The sequence below is a fragment of the Elephas maximus genome, chromosome 7, assembly GCF_024166365.1.
Source record: "Elephas maximus indicus isolate mEleMax1 chromosome 7, mEleMax1 primary haplotype, whole genome shotgun sequence".
Classification (NCBI taxonomy): domain Eukaryota; kingdom Metazoa; phylum Chordata; class Mammalia; order Proboscidea; family Elephantidae; genus Elephas; species Elephas maximus.
This window is the reverse complement of record NC_064825.1, coordinates 68139015-68158715: the sequence shown is the minus strand read 5'-3', so window position 1 is coordinate 68158715 and position 19701 is coordinate 68139015. Positions and strand designations below refer to the sequence as shown.

The 19701-nt window shown below is 42.2% G+C and overlaps 1 protein-coding gene across 8 annotated transcripts in view; it reads right to left on the bottom strand.

Annotated features, from left to right (window-relative positions):
* The window catches only part of TEAD1 (TEA domain transcription factor 1), a 299630-nt gene that overhangs the window by 66299 nt on the left and 213630 nt on the right, over positions 1-19701 (bottom strand). For 3 of the 8 annotated variants that reach the window (XM_049890429.1, XM_049890424.1, XM_049890425.1), the window contains exons 3-5: positions 16684-16748; positions 13630-13692; positions 13478-13540 (exon numbers count right to left, since the gene is read on the bottom strand). In XM_049890429.1, coding sequence (XP_049746386.1) covers positions 13478-13540; positions 13630-13692; positions 16684-16748 — 191 coding nt within the window. Of the gene's footprint in view, positions 1-78; positions 9159-13477; positions 13541-13629; positions 13693-16683; positions 16749-19701 lie in introns of those variants that run through there. The other 5 variants (XM_049890431.1, XM_049890426.1, XM_049890427.1 and 2 more) reach the window with 4 other exon arrangements.

The window sequence follows — 19701 nt, the reverse complement described above, 5'->3', positions numbered from 1 at the left end:
CTGATGACACAAAGCTAGCCAAAACATCTGCCAAGCACAGCTAAAATACAGAATACTCAGTTTGGTAAAAATACTTACCATGCTTGTTACCTGGATACAATAATAAACAGTTTGTTAAAATGATTATATACAAAGGCAGGGTTAACTTTCTTCAATTAAAAAGTATACAGGTATACAAACATACAATACTTGGGTACAATAAAATGTGTAATAGCCTGGTTCTCCCCGCCATGTTATAGGAGAATATAGGATCCAGACAGCTATCTAGAAGGGCGATTATCAAGAAGGGTACCCAATAACAATAACAATTAAAAACTACCCCCAATTCCTTTCGGCTGGTGCTGTGGCTTCCCCTTACAGATAGAGAAATGGCCAGACCCCAGGTGTGAGGCAAGCCCTGCTGGCACAGGTAGGGTTTCATGCTCGGTGAACATGTAAAGGCTCCTGGCTGTTAGTAGAAGGTCTCTACTATGAGCCAGGCCTGGAATCCTTCTTCCCTTAACATCAAAGCAGGAACAAAATGGTAATACCAAAATAAGACTGTGCCCTTCCCAGCTGCCATTTGGGCGTTTAGAGAGTTAAGTGAGGGTCAAGGAAAGCTTCAGGTTAAGACTGAGTATCAGCTGAGAGACTGCTTTCAAGGTTTACAGATTTAACCCAAGGTGATGAATAAACACTGTGGTGCCAAAGGCAAGGTCAAAAGAAGCTTAAAAAAAAAAAAAACAAAGCCTACAATACAACTACTGGGGTTTCTAAGAAAGATCTATTAGGTAGTCCCAAAGTGTGTGTGTGGGCAGTGGGGGACATCACTTTGCCCCATAACTGGCAAGGAACACAACTGGAATTTTCAAAAAGCTTACATTGGCCCTTGGGAAAAAGCCTAATACCTGAATAAATTTTTATAATATTTTATATATTTCTCTGGCCCTCAACAGAAAGGAATACTGAGCACCACGTAACAGCTTTTCAGTGATACACATGTGCTGTTGCTGAATGACACCTGGAGGGCCTTGGAAGGATGAGGGATTACTGGTTCCCAGGGGGGACTCTTGAGTGATGGTCTTGCTGTCTCTGTTATCTCCTTTTCATCAGATGGCATTCTTCAAGCTGAAGCTCTCTCTGCTAATGTGCTGACCTAGAGGTAGCGTCCTCAGGTAATAATCGTCTTTAGGTCTGAAAACATTTCAGGTCTTGAGGATGCCAGAAAAAGACAAATCTTGAAGTAGATGGAATTCGATGAATTAAACTGATGGGGCGCGCATGCACATGCCCTAGAGCTGAACGGAGCCCTAAGCACATAGTCCTCACAGTCCCAGGGAATCCACTCTTAGCTGGTCCTGTGGCTTCACCTGATAATTGTCCCATCCAGCTCCTCAGAGGCCAGTCTGGGTAGAATCCAGAAAACATGGCTCCATTCACACTTGGACAAAGCACTGATATTAATATGAACTCAATGGTTTGTTTTTGGACCAGTCACTTTGGGTTCCAGTCCCAAGCCACTTAACCCCTAAAGAGGGTTCATAAATGCTCTCAAGGTGATTTCTAAAACTGAAGTAATGGCACAGGTATGACCAATGCAGCCTTACTCATGTGAAGGAAGACTTACAACTTCTCTGGGGCGCAGGCTAGGGGAGCTTGGAAAATGGCAGCTGAGACTTCTTGCCGGCTTGGCTGATTGAATTCTGAGGAATAACTACAAAAGACTTGTGGGCTTGGCTTTACTCCAAAAGAACATCATGGGGCCTCTCACAGACCTGAGGCCCCGTGTTTATGAAATGCTGATGACAGAGGGGCGATTCTGCTTGTCCAATACAGAGCGCATTTATGCACAGTTGGGTGGGGCAATTCATGAATCCACAGTCCAGGTCCAAACGGAAATTCGCTCCTTGCATCTCCATAACCCACTTTATTCTTTTAGAGTTGCCTGAAATGTTATCCTTTGCTAGGCTTATTGAAAAATTCTTCAAAATGTTTATAAACGTTTGCTCTTTTTATTTTTTAACAGGGTTATTAGTCAGTGAGGGAAAGAAGAAAAGTAACCATCTTTGCTGTTTATGTCACACAACCTCAGAACATGATCTTTTTCTTTTGTTAAACAGAATAAGGTTTGGTTCTCTCGTTACCCAGCATTCTACCAGGTACCGAAATGACAACAAAAATTCAAAAGCAGAAGAGCAAAATCACTGCTTCTATACCATGGACTTGCTCTATGACAGTAAAAGGTGTACTTGCTAGGGAGAGTCAGGTGACCTGCTTCCAAACTTGTCCCTGACGTTAATGAGCCGCATTACCTGGGCAAATCATTTAATGCTGTCTACTGTCAACTCCTTTACCTACAAAACAAAGAGTTCCACTCTATTCCATAGAGCTCAGAATAAAATATCCATGAGTGTGAGTTCCATTATAAGCAAAAATATCTTAATACATATAGCCAAAAACCTACTAATGAGAAGATAGCAAGATGTTAAAAATTGGGCAGCTCTCAGCTGCGTATCCTAACAGAGAGGAAGCCAAGTGCAGAGAGGAAATTTTATCTCAAGTAGAGGTTCTTTCTGCACTTGACCTACCTATTTGAGAATGGGCAATTTTCTGCAAATGGACTAAAACGTTTATACCAGCGATTTCCTACCTTTTGTTGCGGAGACACTCTGACTACTCATTTAATTTTGTAACACCTCCCCTTTATATACGATATACATTTGAAAACTAAAAGAATTAGAAATTTTTGCTTAAAATCTAAAGTAACCCTGGAGATAATAAGCACTACCAGGGATATCTCAAAATCAGAACTGAGAGCTTGGCTGTAGACCCACTTATCCTGAAATGGGAGTACAGACAGATGCCAAGCTAAGAGATTTCAACGGAAGGATCTCTAAATTGTCATTTTCAGCCCAGAGACACATGCCTGGCTTTGAAAAAATTATAACTCTAAATGTCAGACCTGAGTAAATTGCTTCTCTGTGTTGCTCTGGTCTAATATCCTGGACATTTGAACATTCCAGTCTATCCTCACCGCTCACCCCCAGACTAAAGCGGGGCGGGCGGGGGGAGCTAACTACCCAAATAACTCAAGCTTAAGTAAATTTAAAAACATATGCTACATTTGATTACCATACTAATTTTATTCTAAGATGTTTTCATGCCAACACTTCTGAGATGTAGATAAGATTTACAAAGGATAAGCACATTAAACTTTTATCTTGAGGAAGTGTAATTAAGTCAATCCTATGCATTACACTCTGTGGGGTCTTGTTGTGTGTCTCCAGTTGATTCTATCTCATAGCAACCCTACAGGACAGAGTAGAACTGTCCCATAGGGTTCCCAAGGCTGTAATCTTTACAGAAGCAGACTGCCCATCTGTCTCCTTCAGAGCAGCTGGTAGGTTCGAACTGCCAACCTTTTGGTTAGCAGACAAGCGCTTTATCACTGTGCCACCAGTTACAGAAAATACCCTGAGAAAGTGTGTATGTATACATATGATCATGTATGAACAAGAAAAATGTGTTTCACAAAAAAGCATGGACAGGTTTGCACTATTACTGATTCTGTCTCTTCTTTCCGACAATTACAAAAAATGAGGCCACCAAATAGTTGAAGGTTTGAGGGGTGGCGGAAGAAATTGTAAAATCTCCCTTGTCCAACTGAACCCTAGCCCACGGCCAAGACCTGGAATGGGGAAAGTACTCATGCATCAGGAAACATAGATCTAGAGACTGTTGAAAGGGGATGGGCCCATCTGATCTGAGAGTAAAGATGACGAAACACTTAATATTGGGGTCCATATCTCATCCACTTTCTTCACTATCCAATTTTTGGCACACCTCTGCTGTCAATGGCTTCACTGCTCTAGCCACACACAGTCCAGCAGGCTGTGTCATGCATAAACTCCTCCGCCTGAAGCCTTTCAAATTGTTATTGTTACTAAGTAAACAGGCTTTCATATTTCATGAAGCAGAGCATGGCTGCTGCTACAACTCTGTTCCTCTGATTGGCTCCTTTTTATGGTTGAAAAGTACACACTGTTTGGAAAATGTCTACATGTAATATACATGACAGGAAGGCAGCAATATTACAAATGCACACGGTGCACGGACTTTCTATGAATCAGCCTCTGGGTATTACGGGAGTCTTGCCTCCCTCTTTCCCCTTTGCTTCTCTTGCTTTAGATTATTCTGGGAAATCAGTTATGTCACAATTTAGACATTAACCATGAGCAAATTTTAAACACAATATTAAAAAGTAACATGTTTGATATACAACATATTATAGCTGCCACATATAGAATTTTAATGAACGGCATACTAAATCAATTTATTCCAGTTTATTCATAGCTACCGTTTCAGAGTGAATTTAAGACTCCCAATTAATTTATTTATATGGAAGGCTACTAATGCATCAGGAAAAATACATAAAGTCAAAAAAAAAAAAAAAAAAAACCCCATGGATTAAAAAACTCCTGATAGCTCTTAAATAGCTTCCCCCAAATATACTTTTCCCAGCAATATACAAACAGTGCAAGGGAGGAAAGACGGCAATTTGCCTGCAAAATCACTTTTTCAGAAAAGGACAAAACACGAAGTGGTTTCCTAAGAAGTAATTTTGCAGACGTTGTTTCTAATCTCGCACTATGTGGATTCATGTGACCTTTGCAATGATTAGCTGTAGCCCCCGAGAAGATAAACATCACAAAACTACACGAAGGTTCTGGAGAAAGGATGGAGGGCACTTGGATTTTTCTAGCCATGATCTCTAATTTGCTTATTATTAGAGAAGGCAGGAGTAAGTACAAAAGGGCGCTATTTCAGTCAGGCGACAGCTAATGTCGAGGAGAGAAGACACATTCATACTCCACCTGACTCGCTGTCTAATGAGTAGCAATTAATTCATCTTATTGTATCTCCAAATGCCAAAGACTCCATTCACATCAAAGAAAAAAAATTCACGGCTTTTACCATTGTTCATTTTTAAAGGCACTGATCTATATTTAGGAGCCCTGGTGGCACAGTAGTTAAAGTACTTAGCTACTAACCAAAAGGTCGGCAGTTCGAACCCATCAGCCCCTCCGCAGGAGAAAGATGTGTCAGTCTCCTGTAAAGATTCATTCATTCACAGTCTTGGAAACCCTACAGGGCAGATATACTGTGTCCTACAGGGTCACTATAAGTCCAAATCAAGTCAATACTAGTGGGTTTGGTTTTTTGGTTTTGAGCTGTATTTAGTATTTCATAATTGTCAACAGCTTTTTCTTTAATCTGGAGCACGGCTTAGCATTATAAAGAATTGTAGATAAGAATCTATGTGACTTGTTGGTGTGTCTGACTGACTGTCTTCCAGGGAGCCTGGAATTTAGGCCAGCTTAGGGTTTTTTTTTGGGGGGGGGGTTAGGTCCAAGTGTTTGGGAGAAGACACCCTTCTGACCTTAGTCCCTTTTCCCCTGGGAGGTGACAGCAAGAAGCAGAAGTGGGTCACCCCCAAGAGGTCAGAGGAACCCAAGACGGCAGCTGGCTCAAGCTTGGCTCCAGAGTGAGTACTAGTCCCCATCCCTCATCTCCTCCTGTGTCCTTCAAATATACTGACAAAATAAAAAGAAGAGTCCACGGAGGGAGACTCAAGTCAAGGGAACGAGCCCTCCTCTTGACCAGCACCCTTTGGAACGGCAGCATGACTTCATGACACCATCTAAAGAGCTTAGGCTTTGGTGCCAGAGAGCCCTGGGATCCAATTCAGATGTGTGACCTCGGGTAAGTCACTCAGCTGTTCAGGCTGCTGCTCTGAGAAGCACATCAAGCACTCAGCTCAGTGCCCATGGCCTTGCCATTCTTGAACCTGCAGTCTATGGGGATTACATGGCCAACCATCCAGGCTTGATGGAGCTCAGAAACAGAAATGCTTAGAAGTCTTGGTCCTCACTATATAATCTTCAGAATCAATGCTATTCTATGGCATTGTCTATCTTGGAGGCTGATTAATAATGAGATTTTTCTGTGAAGGGATAAAAAGTCAGAATCAGGCTGTTTCTGTAGGCCTTAAAAGAAATCCAGGCCTGGTCCTGTTCACATGTAAAAGTAAACACCTTCAGTCCTCTGGCTCACATTCTAAATTCTGTACCGCCACACTGTTGATGAGACGTTCTAATTCCATCACACCCAAGCAAGCAAAATTAATTGTCTTCAATCAAAGCTTTAGTTCCATTAAACTAAACGCGAGGTAACGAAAACATCTTGAGGAGGGAGGATACATGTCATGAATGTAAAAGAACTCTCCGATGATTGGGAAATGCCAGGGAAGACTGTGCCTCATTTTTCATTTCCCAAATCCAGCGATGAGGCCAACTGTGTTGGTGCTGACAATGAGACAAAGGAAGTTGTTGTTTCAGGCTTTCTTTGCCTTGTGTACTGCTAACAGCCAACTCTGGAAGGAGCAGAGTGGCTCAGGGGACCAAAAGGAGCACCACTGGGTGTAGTGATGCGTATCCGCCTTCCCTGTGGTCGAGTCCGTTCCCGGATGGAATCAGTGGTGAGACGAACAGGACTGGACTTCAGCAATGCCCCAGTGAAGTTCAAAATCAACAATGTGAACTTTAAGCTTTCTGCTTATTGGAAGGAATGGCAAAGTGGAAAGAATGACCTGTTCAGAAATCAAATCACAAAGGCCACCATGGCGAAAATGAAGAAAATGGCCCCAGGGGAGCACATGTGGCTCGTAAATTAGTCACCAATGACTGGTCACAGTCAAGAGAGGCTCAGGCCTTTCTCTGCTCTATTGAGATGATGCAATATCAGCAAGTACAGGCTTTTCTTCAACGCATGTCCAGAGCTTGGCACGAGTACGTCCACTGCTGAAGATACATTCCTGCTGAGATTAAGACAGAGCCAAGACTTCCCTTCTTGTCAGTATTGTCCAGAGTCATGCACTTCCAAAACACACTCCAAAATATGAACCAGCAAGGGACTGCTCCATCTTCATATGATGATGATGCTGGTCTACAAAGTAGGGGTAGCCTGCGGAGCTTAGCTATGGCTCCCACAAACCTCTGGAGCCAGCAAAAAAAGGAATGCCTTTCTCTCTCGCCTGGCCTCTGTAAGCTGCTGCTAACGGGGAATGGGGGCCTCTGGGTGGGGCCTGGACAACCTCTCAGGACAACTGAACATATGGAGAAGGAGACTCAAAGCAGGAACTACTAGTAGGAACAAACTCTGAGTAGGATAGAAAAGGCTGCTTAATTCAGAGAGAATACTTCTGTATCCTTTCCAGATGTATATAAATGGTTGAGTGAAATTATTCAAAGTAGAGGCTCATTTATAAAGATGCAGGCCAGTTCTCAGACTATCCCACCCAGAACGTTCTCAGTCTTCTGCCTCTTACAACGCCATCTGAGATGTGAGTGGGGAGCTAAACAAGGGGGGAAGCGGGAGGCAGAAGACAAATGAATCTGGTTTTGGTGACACTGCTATAGATGCAGCTGGTGATACAAGCTCAGAGATCTCTAATTCATTGCACTGGGAATTACTCAAAGCGTGTTCTTGGAAATCAAGAACAAAGTCACTTATTTCTTCCACAGGCCTGTAAGCCACCTGGACCCTATAGGATGACTCCGTCTTCCATTTTATAACTAGAATCAGGCCTAGCTACATCTAAAACGTACCCTCCATCTGAGGAGTGGGTGGACCAAAGGATTTATTCTGGGTGGGGGCAAGACTCAGGACACTCCCATTACGGAGAGACAACTCCCTCAAAGCTAAGCTATCTTCTAGGCTAGAAGTGACCACTCTCAATTGTCTCTTTGACACTTTGGACAAGAAAACAAAACAGCAAACTGTTTAATGAGAAAGTAGTTTGCTCTGTAAACCATCTAGAGTATAATTTAAAAAAAATTAATAAAATACTGAAAGCATACGTTTAATTTTCAAAATTTTGGAGCTCTGACCACAACTGCCTTTATTCCCTTTTCCATCTAACAAGCTCTTGAATCTTAACTGTCATCTGTAGACCCTTTCTCCCTGCTCCCTCAGTCTGTTCCCTGGTTCACCATCTCCTCATCTCACGCCCTCACCACCGCAGCTATCCCCTTCTAGTATTTCTTGTTCATTGCATCTTTCCATTCTGGTCTTGGTCTGTACTCATGGTCAGTCCAACTTGTTGGCCAAGTCTATCTTGGCTCAAGCTGCTATAAATTGCAGAGGGAAAAAAAAAAAACTCATGTTGGTCCCAATACTTATAGCACAAATTAATGTTAGACAATGGATAAAAATTTAGATTAATTTTATGAGAGAGGCGAAAGGAAAACAGATGGTTTACACTGGATTTGCGTTTTCTCAGGGAAGGGAACTAAATGGCAAGGAAGACAGTGTCAGAGAAAGGCAGAAATGCTGAGAGCGCGAAAGAGAGGTGGAGAGAGAGAAGCTGAGGTCAAAACTGGTTGGAGAAGGAGCACAGGTACAGGAAATTAGAAAAAGTACAGGATAGTGTTTTATCATCTTATTTCTTTCATTTAAAAAAAGAAAGGAAATTATCTCATAATAAAAATAACCATTTGTAGGTAGTAGGAACTTAAGTGTTTAATAATTATTCTCTGTACTTTGTTATATTTAACATTTGGCAACATCGAGAGTTTCACAGCTAATTTTGATGCACACTCCCAGTTAATTACTATTACTTTAAGAGAACCCAATCTTTAATAAGTTTTAACTACCACTGTTGAAAATCATTTGGTGTAAGCTTTCCAGCTTTAGTAAGAATAGAACATTTAAAAATAATTTACTGTTTAAAAACAATGAGAACGAAGGAGGACAGGGCAGACAGAGGGGACCTGAATGAGGAAGCCAACCAAGGATAGCAATAAGGATTACTGCCATCCAGGAATGTGTGGCTGGTTCCTAGTCCAGGCCCTCACCTACCTCTCTCACCTGGGGTCTCACAGCTGCTTCTGAATTAGTCTCCTTTTCCCCAGCTTTGCCTCTCTTAGCTCTCCTCCAAAAAATGGCTGGAGAGAGCTCCCCAGACTGTAAATTGGAATGTCTGTGTGCTCCCCATTGTCCACAGAGGTATCCTCACTCTTTGGTGGGAAGATCCAGGACCTTCCCATCAGGCTCCTCCTGTCTCACTTCCCATCCCATACCTCCAACTACATCCTGTCCCTCACGGTCCCTCCCCTCCCCTCCCCCCACCCCACCTGTGGGGAAAAACTCCTTGCCTTCTTCTGGGCTTGGTTCTAACGGCATCACCTCCATGAAGCTTTCTCGGTTCTCCTACACTCAGAAGTAATCATTCTTTTTGCTGCATTTGCACTACCCTGCTTAATTTCTACTATTGAGCCCATCAGCTGGGGGTGGCCTAATGGAAATCATGTATTTCCCCCAAATACAAGGCTGAAAATGATGGAAAATTTTAGTGTTCCTCAAGAATAAAGTCTTGCAATCCAATTCTATACATTCAACATCTACTGAAGTGCCTGGAACATACTGGGTTCTCAATAAAAACTTTATTGGACTGAATTAAGTAATTGTTTCTGTGTTTTTAAAGTTCAAATCTGTGTGGAAATCCTAGATTTTTACTAAAACTTTTTTTTTTTTTAAAACTAAAATTAAAAGCCACAATTTTGGGGTGATCTAGCCCATAAACAAGCACTTGGAGAACCACTGTTGATTTTGAATGCTTGGCGGCAGAAGCATAAAACTGGCCCTTGGAATTTATTCTAAGAGATTTTCAAGACAGTGACTTCTGTAGCTAGATGCCTCATGTGTGAATGTGACACAAGACCACTCTGTTTTGTCTTCTTGTTCTTGAGTCTGTTGTCCTCAGAGGAACATGGTATACATAGGACAGGCTCCAGAACTTAGAAGACACGATTTTGAAACTGGACACATGAGCTGTTCTGGAAAGGCTGGGAGGGACAGCTTGAGAGGTAGGCATCTCCTCTGCCTTCTGCTTAAAGCATTGTGGCTTGTCAAACCTTATTCAACGAACAGCCAAAAGGCCATTGCTAAGGATGAGAGAGGTTGAGCGTCAGTTAGAACAGCTTTTATAAGGAAAGTTTCAACTGAGAGTTCGATGTAAAACATGAGCAGACTTTGCCGCTTAAAAAAAGGCTGGAAACCCACTGGCCTAAAGAATCCTACCACACCCTTCCCAGGGAAGCACAAGAAGCTTCTAGGCAAGAGGGCTCACATGGAAGCCACACCTGGCAGTGATCCCAGGTGTGAGGCAAGCACTTTTTCAAACTCCATGGGAGGAAAGGGAAATGCAAGTTTGGCCTGGGTCTCAACAGGAGGACCACAGGCCTTTGTCTGACCCAGAAGACAGAATTCTTTTGACTTGTATGTACAGAGGTTGTAACCAGCCTCGCTGAGGCAGTGTCTACAAAAGCAGTCATCAGTACCCTCTCTAGGAAACCTTCCTATGTCTTCTTAGGCAAAGCTCAGGGTCTCTTGCAAGCTTGAATACTTCCGGCCACCCCCACGGCCCTCCCAGAAGCTTTCCTTACTGGCTCTTGGGATGACTTCACCTTACTGTGGAGTGAGTTAATTACATTAGTTAACATGGAAAGCCAAAAAAGACTGTGGCTATCTACTTGACCCCATCCTAAACTTGGTGAGGATGCTCCTGCCCTAAGGATCACAAATCTGCTCTAAGACTTCAGAGCTGAACAACAGTGTGAATGAAACCCACCTCTCCTACAAGACCAACAGACCTGAGCCCATTTCCAAGTAATCGCCGGTTGGGAAGGTTAAGGATAGTGTCTTTAGGATAGAATGCCCATGGGAGAAGTGAAGGTAGCAGCATCTCCAGCAAGCAAGTGACAGGCAGCCTTGCTTTCCTCTAATGCTCACAGAGTAGTGACACAGCAGCTCTGCAGCCAAGACCACATCACCCCATGAGTTACTGATGACCACCACAGCATCAACCCCCAAGAGTAAGCCTGTATTTTGGCCCAGAGCTTGAAGTTAAAAATTCATCTTCCTTCTAAAATGGATGCTGAGTGGAGGGCTGGTAGCAAGGGCTATGTGCCCAGCTCCAAGGAATATGAGGGGTGATAGGTTATATACACCACACAATGGTATGAAGGCTTCTGCTTGAAAGCATTCTCCCATCTCAACCAGATAAAACTCTGTCTGAAAGAGCAGTGGTTTAGGATAAAGAGAGATCTGAGTTCAAATCCTGACTTTACAACTTACTAAGCTTTGTGGCTTTTGAGAAATCAGCTAAACTCATTGAGCCCCAGGGTCCTTACATTATTCCTCTAAATTCAGAATAATGGAACCCACTTCATATTGACCTTACATGAGAAACATGCAAGTGGCTGAAGGTTATGGTAACTCCTGCCTTTCAGTTCCCCAACTCAAAAGTCTATTTCTATGCAGCTGGTCCCTAGAATTCCCTCCGCATTTTATTTTGGCTCTATCTGCTAACACTTATCCAACAGTGTCCTCTATTTCACATTCCCATTTACACTGCCAGCTCTGTGAGCAGGGAGTTGGGTGTTAACTGCCCACCATGATGAGCTCCATGCTTGCGACACTCGATTGGTGTTAGCTGATGGAAAAAACAAAGGAGTCCATTTTCCCAAATAATGTGGTCGTGAGGAAGGAAAGAACTATAAGAAGACGGAGGTGGTTCTTGGAGCTCAAACGCTGAGCCGGTTGCTACCCTACTGCCTCTGCTTCCACCTCCTCCACTGCCTGCCCCAAAGGAGACCGGGCCAAGCTGGAAAGTAGGGGAACAGTCTTTTTTTACTTTTTAAGAGCAAAACAAATAAAGCTCTGTGTTTACATGTAGGTATTATGTATAAAACAATGTTACAACAGCAAACTTGTTTCTCTTGAGGAAGATGCTTAAAAATCACTAAGAGAGAAAAAGAGAGCCTCTTGCATTCTATGGGGAACCCTTCTAAATAGGAGAGTTTTATTTATAAGGCTTTCAGTCGAGGGCTCTATGTCCTGGTGAGTCGATAGGAACCACGCCAACAGTGCAAAAATAGAGCAATTCATAACATCTCAGATGGAAACACAAAATTGATGTGTGTCAACTTCTTTGTACATCATTAATATGTTAGCTCAGAGAAACTAGAAACAGAGTCAGAACTTCAGCAAACACTGGGGTAGTTATATCCACGTAAGAGAGTACTGCACCTTTGGTTAAAAAGCAAGATCTATGAGGTTATCTTGGTCGTCCAACTGCTCAGCCAGTGCAGCTAAAAGCCAGCCACCATCAGCCACACGTGCGAGCCAGCCAGCCCACTGCAGAGGGAACACCACCAAATGCTCCTTCCTAGCCACTAGTCCTGTTCCACAGCCAGCCTTATTTGCACAAAACAAGTTGGGCAGGGTCACGGTGTTCGCCATTCAATGCTGTGGAATTGCACTTTGTTTTCTGGCTTCAAACAAAAATTAATGTATGGCAAAAATCGGAACAAAACAGAAAGGCACATACGAAAGGCAATACTGTGGGATCCAAGTTCACTTTTTAATAAACTTTTCCACGCAAACGAAAAGCCCTTTACATTTCTAAAACAGGGCATTATGAAGGAAAAAAAAAAAGTCGTATTTTTTACAGCAAATTTTGGAAAGGAAGAAAACAGGGAGAACTTGTACTTAAATTGTCAACGCTTCCGTTTTTGCCATGAAATAGTTTTAAGAGATTAGAAAATGAGGTGTGTGTAAAAATATTTAAACTCAGTATAAATGGAATTACAAGTGTTGGCTTGATCAAGAGATTCCCCATCTCTAAAATCCACCTTTTTTTTTTTAAGACCACACCTCAAATTTTTTAAATAACAGAGCCATTCATTTAAAAAGCATTATTAAGCAATGTGGAAGAAATCTGGCTGACAATACTCTCTGCTTCGGAAGAAACGTTACACGAACAAGACCCATTTTTCAAAAATATTTTTGGAAACACATCAAAAGCACACATTATCTCTAAACATGTTTGAAAAAGTAATTTCAGAACCACTCTGGAATGATTTTTTTTTTTTTTCCTTTAAGTAAGTTCTGCATCAGCTTTGCCTCTCTGGACTTTTTTTCCTCTCATATCCCTGGGCTTAGTGGTTAGGAGTTCGGCTGCTAACCAAAAGGTTGGCAGTTCAAATCCACCAGGCGCTCCTTGGAAACCTTATGGGGCAGTTCTACTTTGTCCTATAGGGTTGTTGTGAGTCGGAGTCAACTCGACAGCCAACAGTATCCCTGGGCTGCTTGGTGGACATTTGTTGGTTAAAAAAAATCAGGCTTCTGGGCTGAAAAGTTATCAAGAGCAGCTTCCTGCTGCATTTGCATTGTTATTAGGAACACACACACACTCTGAGTTTAATGTGAGGCTAGTACAGAAAGTGAGAGATTAGACACAAAGAAATGTAAACAGCTCTCACATGCGAGGAAACTAGGTTACGAGAATCCCAGCACCAGGCATTCACCAGTCACCATGGAAAACAGGAAGTGAGATGCATAGCAACCACAAGCCAAAAAGCAGGAAAGCGCATACCTTTAGCTTGGAATGAAAATCACGAGATTTCCTTCTGGCAAGAACCTGAATGTGACTAGACACCTGCAGGGTAGGGGAAGGGAGGGAAACAAAGGAAAAGCCTGTAACCATGGAGATGAAAAGCCCCCTACAACTGGGCAAGCCAGACGTACCTTAATGGCGGCTTGAATTTCTCGAACTTTCTTTCTTGCTAAGACCTGTATATGACTAGACACCTACATTGTTCGGGTTTATGAGGGGAAACAAAACAAAACAAAACAAAACAAAAAAAGGAAATCAAATATAAAATCGCTACTCCTTGGGAGGGTTTCAGGGTGAGGGGTGGCGGGGTGGGGGGAGGTTATTTGCATCTCAACAAAGCTCTGCAGTTAGGAATACACAGTCCCAGCCAGACACCAAGCCCCCAGCGCTGCTCTAAGCTTTTCAGACTGGGTCATCACTGCAGTGACTTAAATTCAGGCTGAAAGTTTAGGCTAATCTGAGTTCTCCCACCCAGAAGGAATCATGGGCACAGGAAGAACTAATTCTGGGAGGGATGAGAGGGAGAGAGTAGGGTTGTTTTCTTTATAAAATTAAAAAGGTATGGGTAGAGGTAATTGAAAATATTTATAGCTTGTCAGTATCAGGAGGGACAAATCCCTTTTCTCTCAACTTAGAAGAGACTATGCATAAATTGGAAACCCTGGTGGCATAGTGGTTAAGTGCTACGGCTGTTAACCAAAAGGCTGACGGTTCGAATCTGCCAGGCGCTCCTTGGAAACTCTACGAGGCAGTTCTACTCTGTCCTATAAGGTCCCTACAAGTCGGAATCGACTCAACGGCAGTGGGTTTGGGGTTTTTTTTTTTTTTGTATCCATAAATTGGAAGCCCTGGTGGAGCAGTGGTTAAGTGCTATGGCTGCAGTTTGAATCCACCAGGTGCTCCTTGGAAACTATGGGGCAATTCTACTCTGTCCTATAGAGTCGCTATAAGTCGGAATCAACTCGACAACAACGGGGTTTTTTGCTTATTTGTTTTATCCATAAATTAGGAGCCCTGGTGGCGCAATGGTTAAAGCGCTGGGCTGCTAACCAAAAGGTAGATGGTTTGAATCCACCAGCCGCTCTGATAGAGAAGGATGTAGTAATCTGCTTCCATAGAGATTAAAGATTACAGCTTTGGAAACCCTATGAGTCAGTATTACTCCGTCCTATAGGGTCACTATGAGTCAGAATCAACTCAACGGCAGTGGGTTTGGTTTTTCTGGGTATCCATAAATTAGCACATTCTGCAGAATCAAAAAGCTGAACTGTCGGTTGTATTCTGATCTCATTAAGAGCTCTGGATTCTGTAGCAAATGTTAAAATAATACTGACATGTAAATTAGATCTCAAAGAAAAAAGGAAAGTCCCAGTTAGCAGAGCTTTTTTTTTTTTTGCCCTTATAAATATCTTTAATCTTTTCACTCTTTTGGGTATTGACTGGGCGCCAAGTAGATTTGCATATTATTACAAAGCGAAATGTGTGAATACAGCCAGCCAGCCAGCCTGTTAAAAATCTGGGTTGAAAACCACACGGATTTGCTAAACAACAAATTCACATTGGAGAGGTATCACCAACTGCTGCCTAAAAACATCCCCAGGATGCCGGGGTGTGGAAGTGAAGCCAAGCCCAGCTTCTGAAGCACATTGATTCCACTAGGTAAACAAATTCACATCTCTTTCAGTAGAGACTTGTTTAAATTTAGAAGACTGCCCCAGTGAAGGGGTTGGGAGAATGACCAGAGCATAGACACCAGCAGAAAGCTCAGGTCCAGCGCTTTGAATGTGCTGGGAATCAGATCTGTCCATATCAGAAATTTAGAGCCTGCCATTTAACAAGTTCAGTGACGCAGACTGCATGGTGATTACTGCGTTTCAAATGACCAGAAACTCTACAAACAGGATTTATGATAATAAAAGATTCTTTTATCTTTGTCTCTGAGTTTCACTTACTCAATTATTTTCTTTGATTTGCCTTTTGTACTTTTTTAGGTACAGAGAAGCGGGAACTCCCTCATCCTCCTCACCCCCGCATCCAGCTCCTGGCTTTTACTGTTTTCACCCAAATTTTGCTCCTTTAGGATTCTCTGAATTAACGAGGGTCACTGTCAAGGGGACATTCCCCAAACACACAATGGCCTGCCACTGTGCACTGGCAGAAGGCCACTGTCCTTTATGCTGACTCAGAACCAGGTGTTCCTGGCTAAGGCACACGTAGTGTTTCTGGGGAAAAGCCTCTCCCCCATCATAAACACTCATGAAAACAACTTATCACCAGAAAGAGAACTGGGATCTGCTGCTCAGGCTTAAAGAGATCCCAGTTTACCTTGCCTTGTGGTTGGATAATATATTTTTTAAGATCCATTCCAGGTCATGCGGCAGAGATAAACATTAAAGAAATCTTTTTTTTCTGTAACAACTCACCCATGAGGTTGTTGTTTGTTTTTCTAAATCCCCTTTCCTTTCTTTCTTTTTTTAATTAAACACTAATTTTTCTTCCATCCCCGTTCTGAACTAGGGTCACCTCAAAGATCTGTGCTGCTTTACATCCGAAAGAACCAGGGGAGGCAGTGCCTTGACAATGGGCAGAGGAAAATTCCTAACACTGTTCTGCACAACGGTATTTAAGTTGTAACTTCATTTCAGTCACAGCAGCTACTGACAAAAAAGCAATAATAGCTTAAGGAGCAACAGTTCCCTGGACGCACATCATTCAGTATTGTATTTAGGCCAATACGCAGGCTGCTAGCATTACTTTTTCATTGCAATGATGGCTAATAGGTCATTGTTCCGGGATTTTACAATGCGCAAAGTGGCACAATTTCAGGACTTGCGACTGCATCTGCACTCGCAGCTCTGTGACGTACACAGGTGCAGTTTGGGAAAGAAATGTAAGTTTTTAACTTCGATACAGGAGCAGTTCACACACTGTCCTTGGCAGTAAAACCTGCCCAGTCGGGGCATAAGTGTGGATATAAAAAGAACTCGGGAGACCACATAATGAAGGGTCACTGAAATGATGAACAGTGAAAACAGAGCCAATTCAAAACACCTAAAACACTGACGTCCTCACAGGGAACTCAAATTGGGGGCTCCTAGGAGCCAAAGCACAGACAGCCACTGCAGCCAAAATGCCTCCTTGGGCCATTCACTGACATGCAACTATTTCCAGGTGGGTTATTTTACCTGTTTTCTGGTCCTCGTCTTCCCTGTCCTGAGTTTGATGTATCTGGCTATCAATTCATTCCTACCTGAAATAAAGAAGAATTCACAATAAAGCAGGTTACTTCAAAAATAATAACAGAAGAAAGGAGAGTTCACAATAAAGCGGGTTACTTAAAAAATAAACAAACCCCGAAAGCTAAGAATAGGATTCGGAATCCAGGAATTTTAAAGTTGTAGCTGTCAGTTTATTAGTACTAGAAAAATAAAAAGGTATAGTTGTTTGCAAAGATATCTACTAAGGGAAATTAGGATAAGGGCATTTAATTTTGAACCTGGACCAGCAAACGAGGATAGCAGAAATGCAGATAGAAACGTGCTCTGTAAGACTTGTGCCTTTGTGTTTATTTGCATGTTTGTAGCTAAATGGGTGGTCACTTGTAAAAGCAACAAATACAACAAAGAGATTCTCTGGGAGTAAATAAATCCAATTCTATCCTAGTCTTTTATTTTTCAAATTCATTTTCATCCAGGTTTCCACTTGTAGTTATCTCCAGTTAGAATCTGAATAGCCACAAGAGAATGAAGTGTGGCTGTAGAAGCCCCTACAACTATAAGAAGCTAACAGTATAAAAGCTGACATCTCCTAAAGGCAGGCTTTGCACCAGTAACTCTAGCTACATACAAGATCACGTTAGTGAGGAAAAAAAGAAAAAAGACTTGACCTCCTTCAAGCTTTATAACCTTCTGGGAAATGAAAATGCCTAAAAGTATAAAACAAACCTTCCCATCGCTGCCCGACCAGGAGACTAAGTCTCAATAGATAATCTGACTTCAAAGAACTACAACAAAATGGGCAAATACACCCTTTGAAGCTAAGAGGGGAAATATATTAGTAGTAAGACACCACATGAAATAAAAATCCACTCATATAAGACACGAGTATCTCTGAGTTGGTCATACTTATGATTTCACTTGCCTTTACATCTTTTTTTTTTTTTTTTTTTTTACATCAGGTACTTAATAGAGGTTATGGAATCCTATATTTCATAATACTGCCTTTGCTAGCTTTATATCAGCTCCATCCTAACCAGAACTTTCTGGCCAAGAACAAGTTTGATGTCTATTGTTGCGGCAATCCTTCATGTGCTTCACCACATGACTGTCGAGAGAACTCCTACTTAACCTTCAAGGCCCCAATTAATATCACTCCCTCAGAGAAGTCTTTTCTAACCACCCAACTAGGTTTGGTTTCCTTGCTATGTAATCCCACAGCAGCACGTCCTGCAGTTTTCCTTCTAAATATGTATCTAAATTATAACTATAAGCATAACTGTATAGTTATTGGTATAATTTGTTTCTTGTCTTATGCAGAAAAAATACTGCATATCCAAAGAGGGCAAAAACTTTGTCTTGTTTCTCAAAGTCTTTTCAGCACCCAACACACTGTCTGGCACACAGAATGAATCACTGAATAAATAAACACAGGCACTGGTGAAAGAGAGTACCCACACAATCCCAGATCTCCCCTGGCAGAGTAAAGTACCAGCTGCAAACACTGATAAGAACTAACACAAGAGGGTCCTCATGGAAATACTGTCTGAGAATCCCAAAGACTCTCCCTTTGCTGCCTAGAATGCTCCTGGAATCATGGCTGCCTTAGGTCAGACCTTTCTGGACATCATCACCACTCACCACTGGAAAGCAAAGAAATCATGGAGTTTTGGACCCGGAAAATACCTCTGGGTCATCCATACCCGTTCCCAGAAGCCTAAGTCTCCATAAGCCTAAGCAAGCACTTCTAGAAATAAGGAAGCAATTCATTCTATGTTCAAACATATTTAAAATAAAAAAGACCCTTCTTATTTGGGCTCCCTGTAACTTTCATCTCCAGATTCCCAGGTCAACAAGAACAAGGTTAGTCCCTTATTCACATGACAGCTCTTTAGATATTAACGACAGCTTTCAGGTCCTCCTGGAATTGTACCAGGCTAAACCTCCCCTCTCTTTAAACCTCCCCTCTCTTCTTCTGTTATCTGTGACAAGCTTTGTAACACTCCCACACACCATCCTGTGACCATCTTTTGTCTATTTTCCTTTCATAGAGGAATCAACTCGACGGCACTGGGTTTGGTTTTTTCTTTTTTTTTTTTTTCTTAGTGTGGAATCCAGAACTGTAGGGATGCTCCTACTATGACTGGTCCACAAAAGAGTAGACTTGTCACCTCCTTCACCCTAAACATCTACCTCTCTATTAATGCAGCCTAACGCTGCATTAGCTTTTAGGGGACCACAGCAAACTGTTTATTAGGTCATTTTAAATTCTTTGATCTTTTTCATATGGGCTACTCCTAAGATGCATCCCCTACCCTGCCTTTTCCTATATAGTTGGGGTATTCTAATCCAAATACAGAACCTTACATTTATTTATATTCCATTTCATCCTGTTAGATGAAGCCTAAAATTCCAACCTGTCAGGATCTTCTCAGGTTCTGATTCTGTGACTGAACTTAGCCTTCAACCACAGGAAAAAGACTTCTAAATTCCGTTTTCAGGACTGCTTCTCCAAACATTCGCTTTCAAACTTTTGAGAATCACCAATATCCCCTGTAGTGTCATTGGGTCTACTTCTCCATCTCTCAGATGGTTGTACAGATTTTGCAATTTGTCTCAAAGGCTCAATGACAGCAGAGCCCAGCTAGGAGTGCCTAATTATCAGAAGCCAGACCTAAATGACAGTGTCTGCAGACGAGCCCAAGCATCCTCTAGTTCAGGGCCTCACTCTGCACACCGCTCAGGGCTGTCTGAGAAATAAATCCAGGGCACTCTACTACATACAATTTCATTTGAACGTCATTCAGATAGCAGAAATGTCTCTTGCTCCCATCCTTGCTCATTTTCTGTTTAAGCAGAGTAGCTTGGTATGTGTGACACGTAGCATATATAACCAGTTTTCAATTTCCTATGGCATTTAGTTGAATGAATGAGATCAATAACCAGAACAGCCACATTTGACTGCATAGCAGGTGGTCTATGCAAATG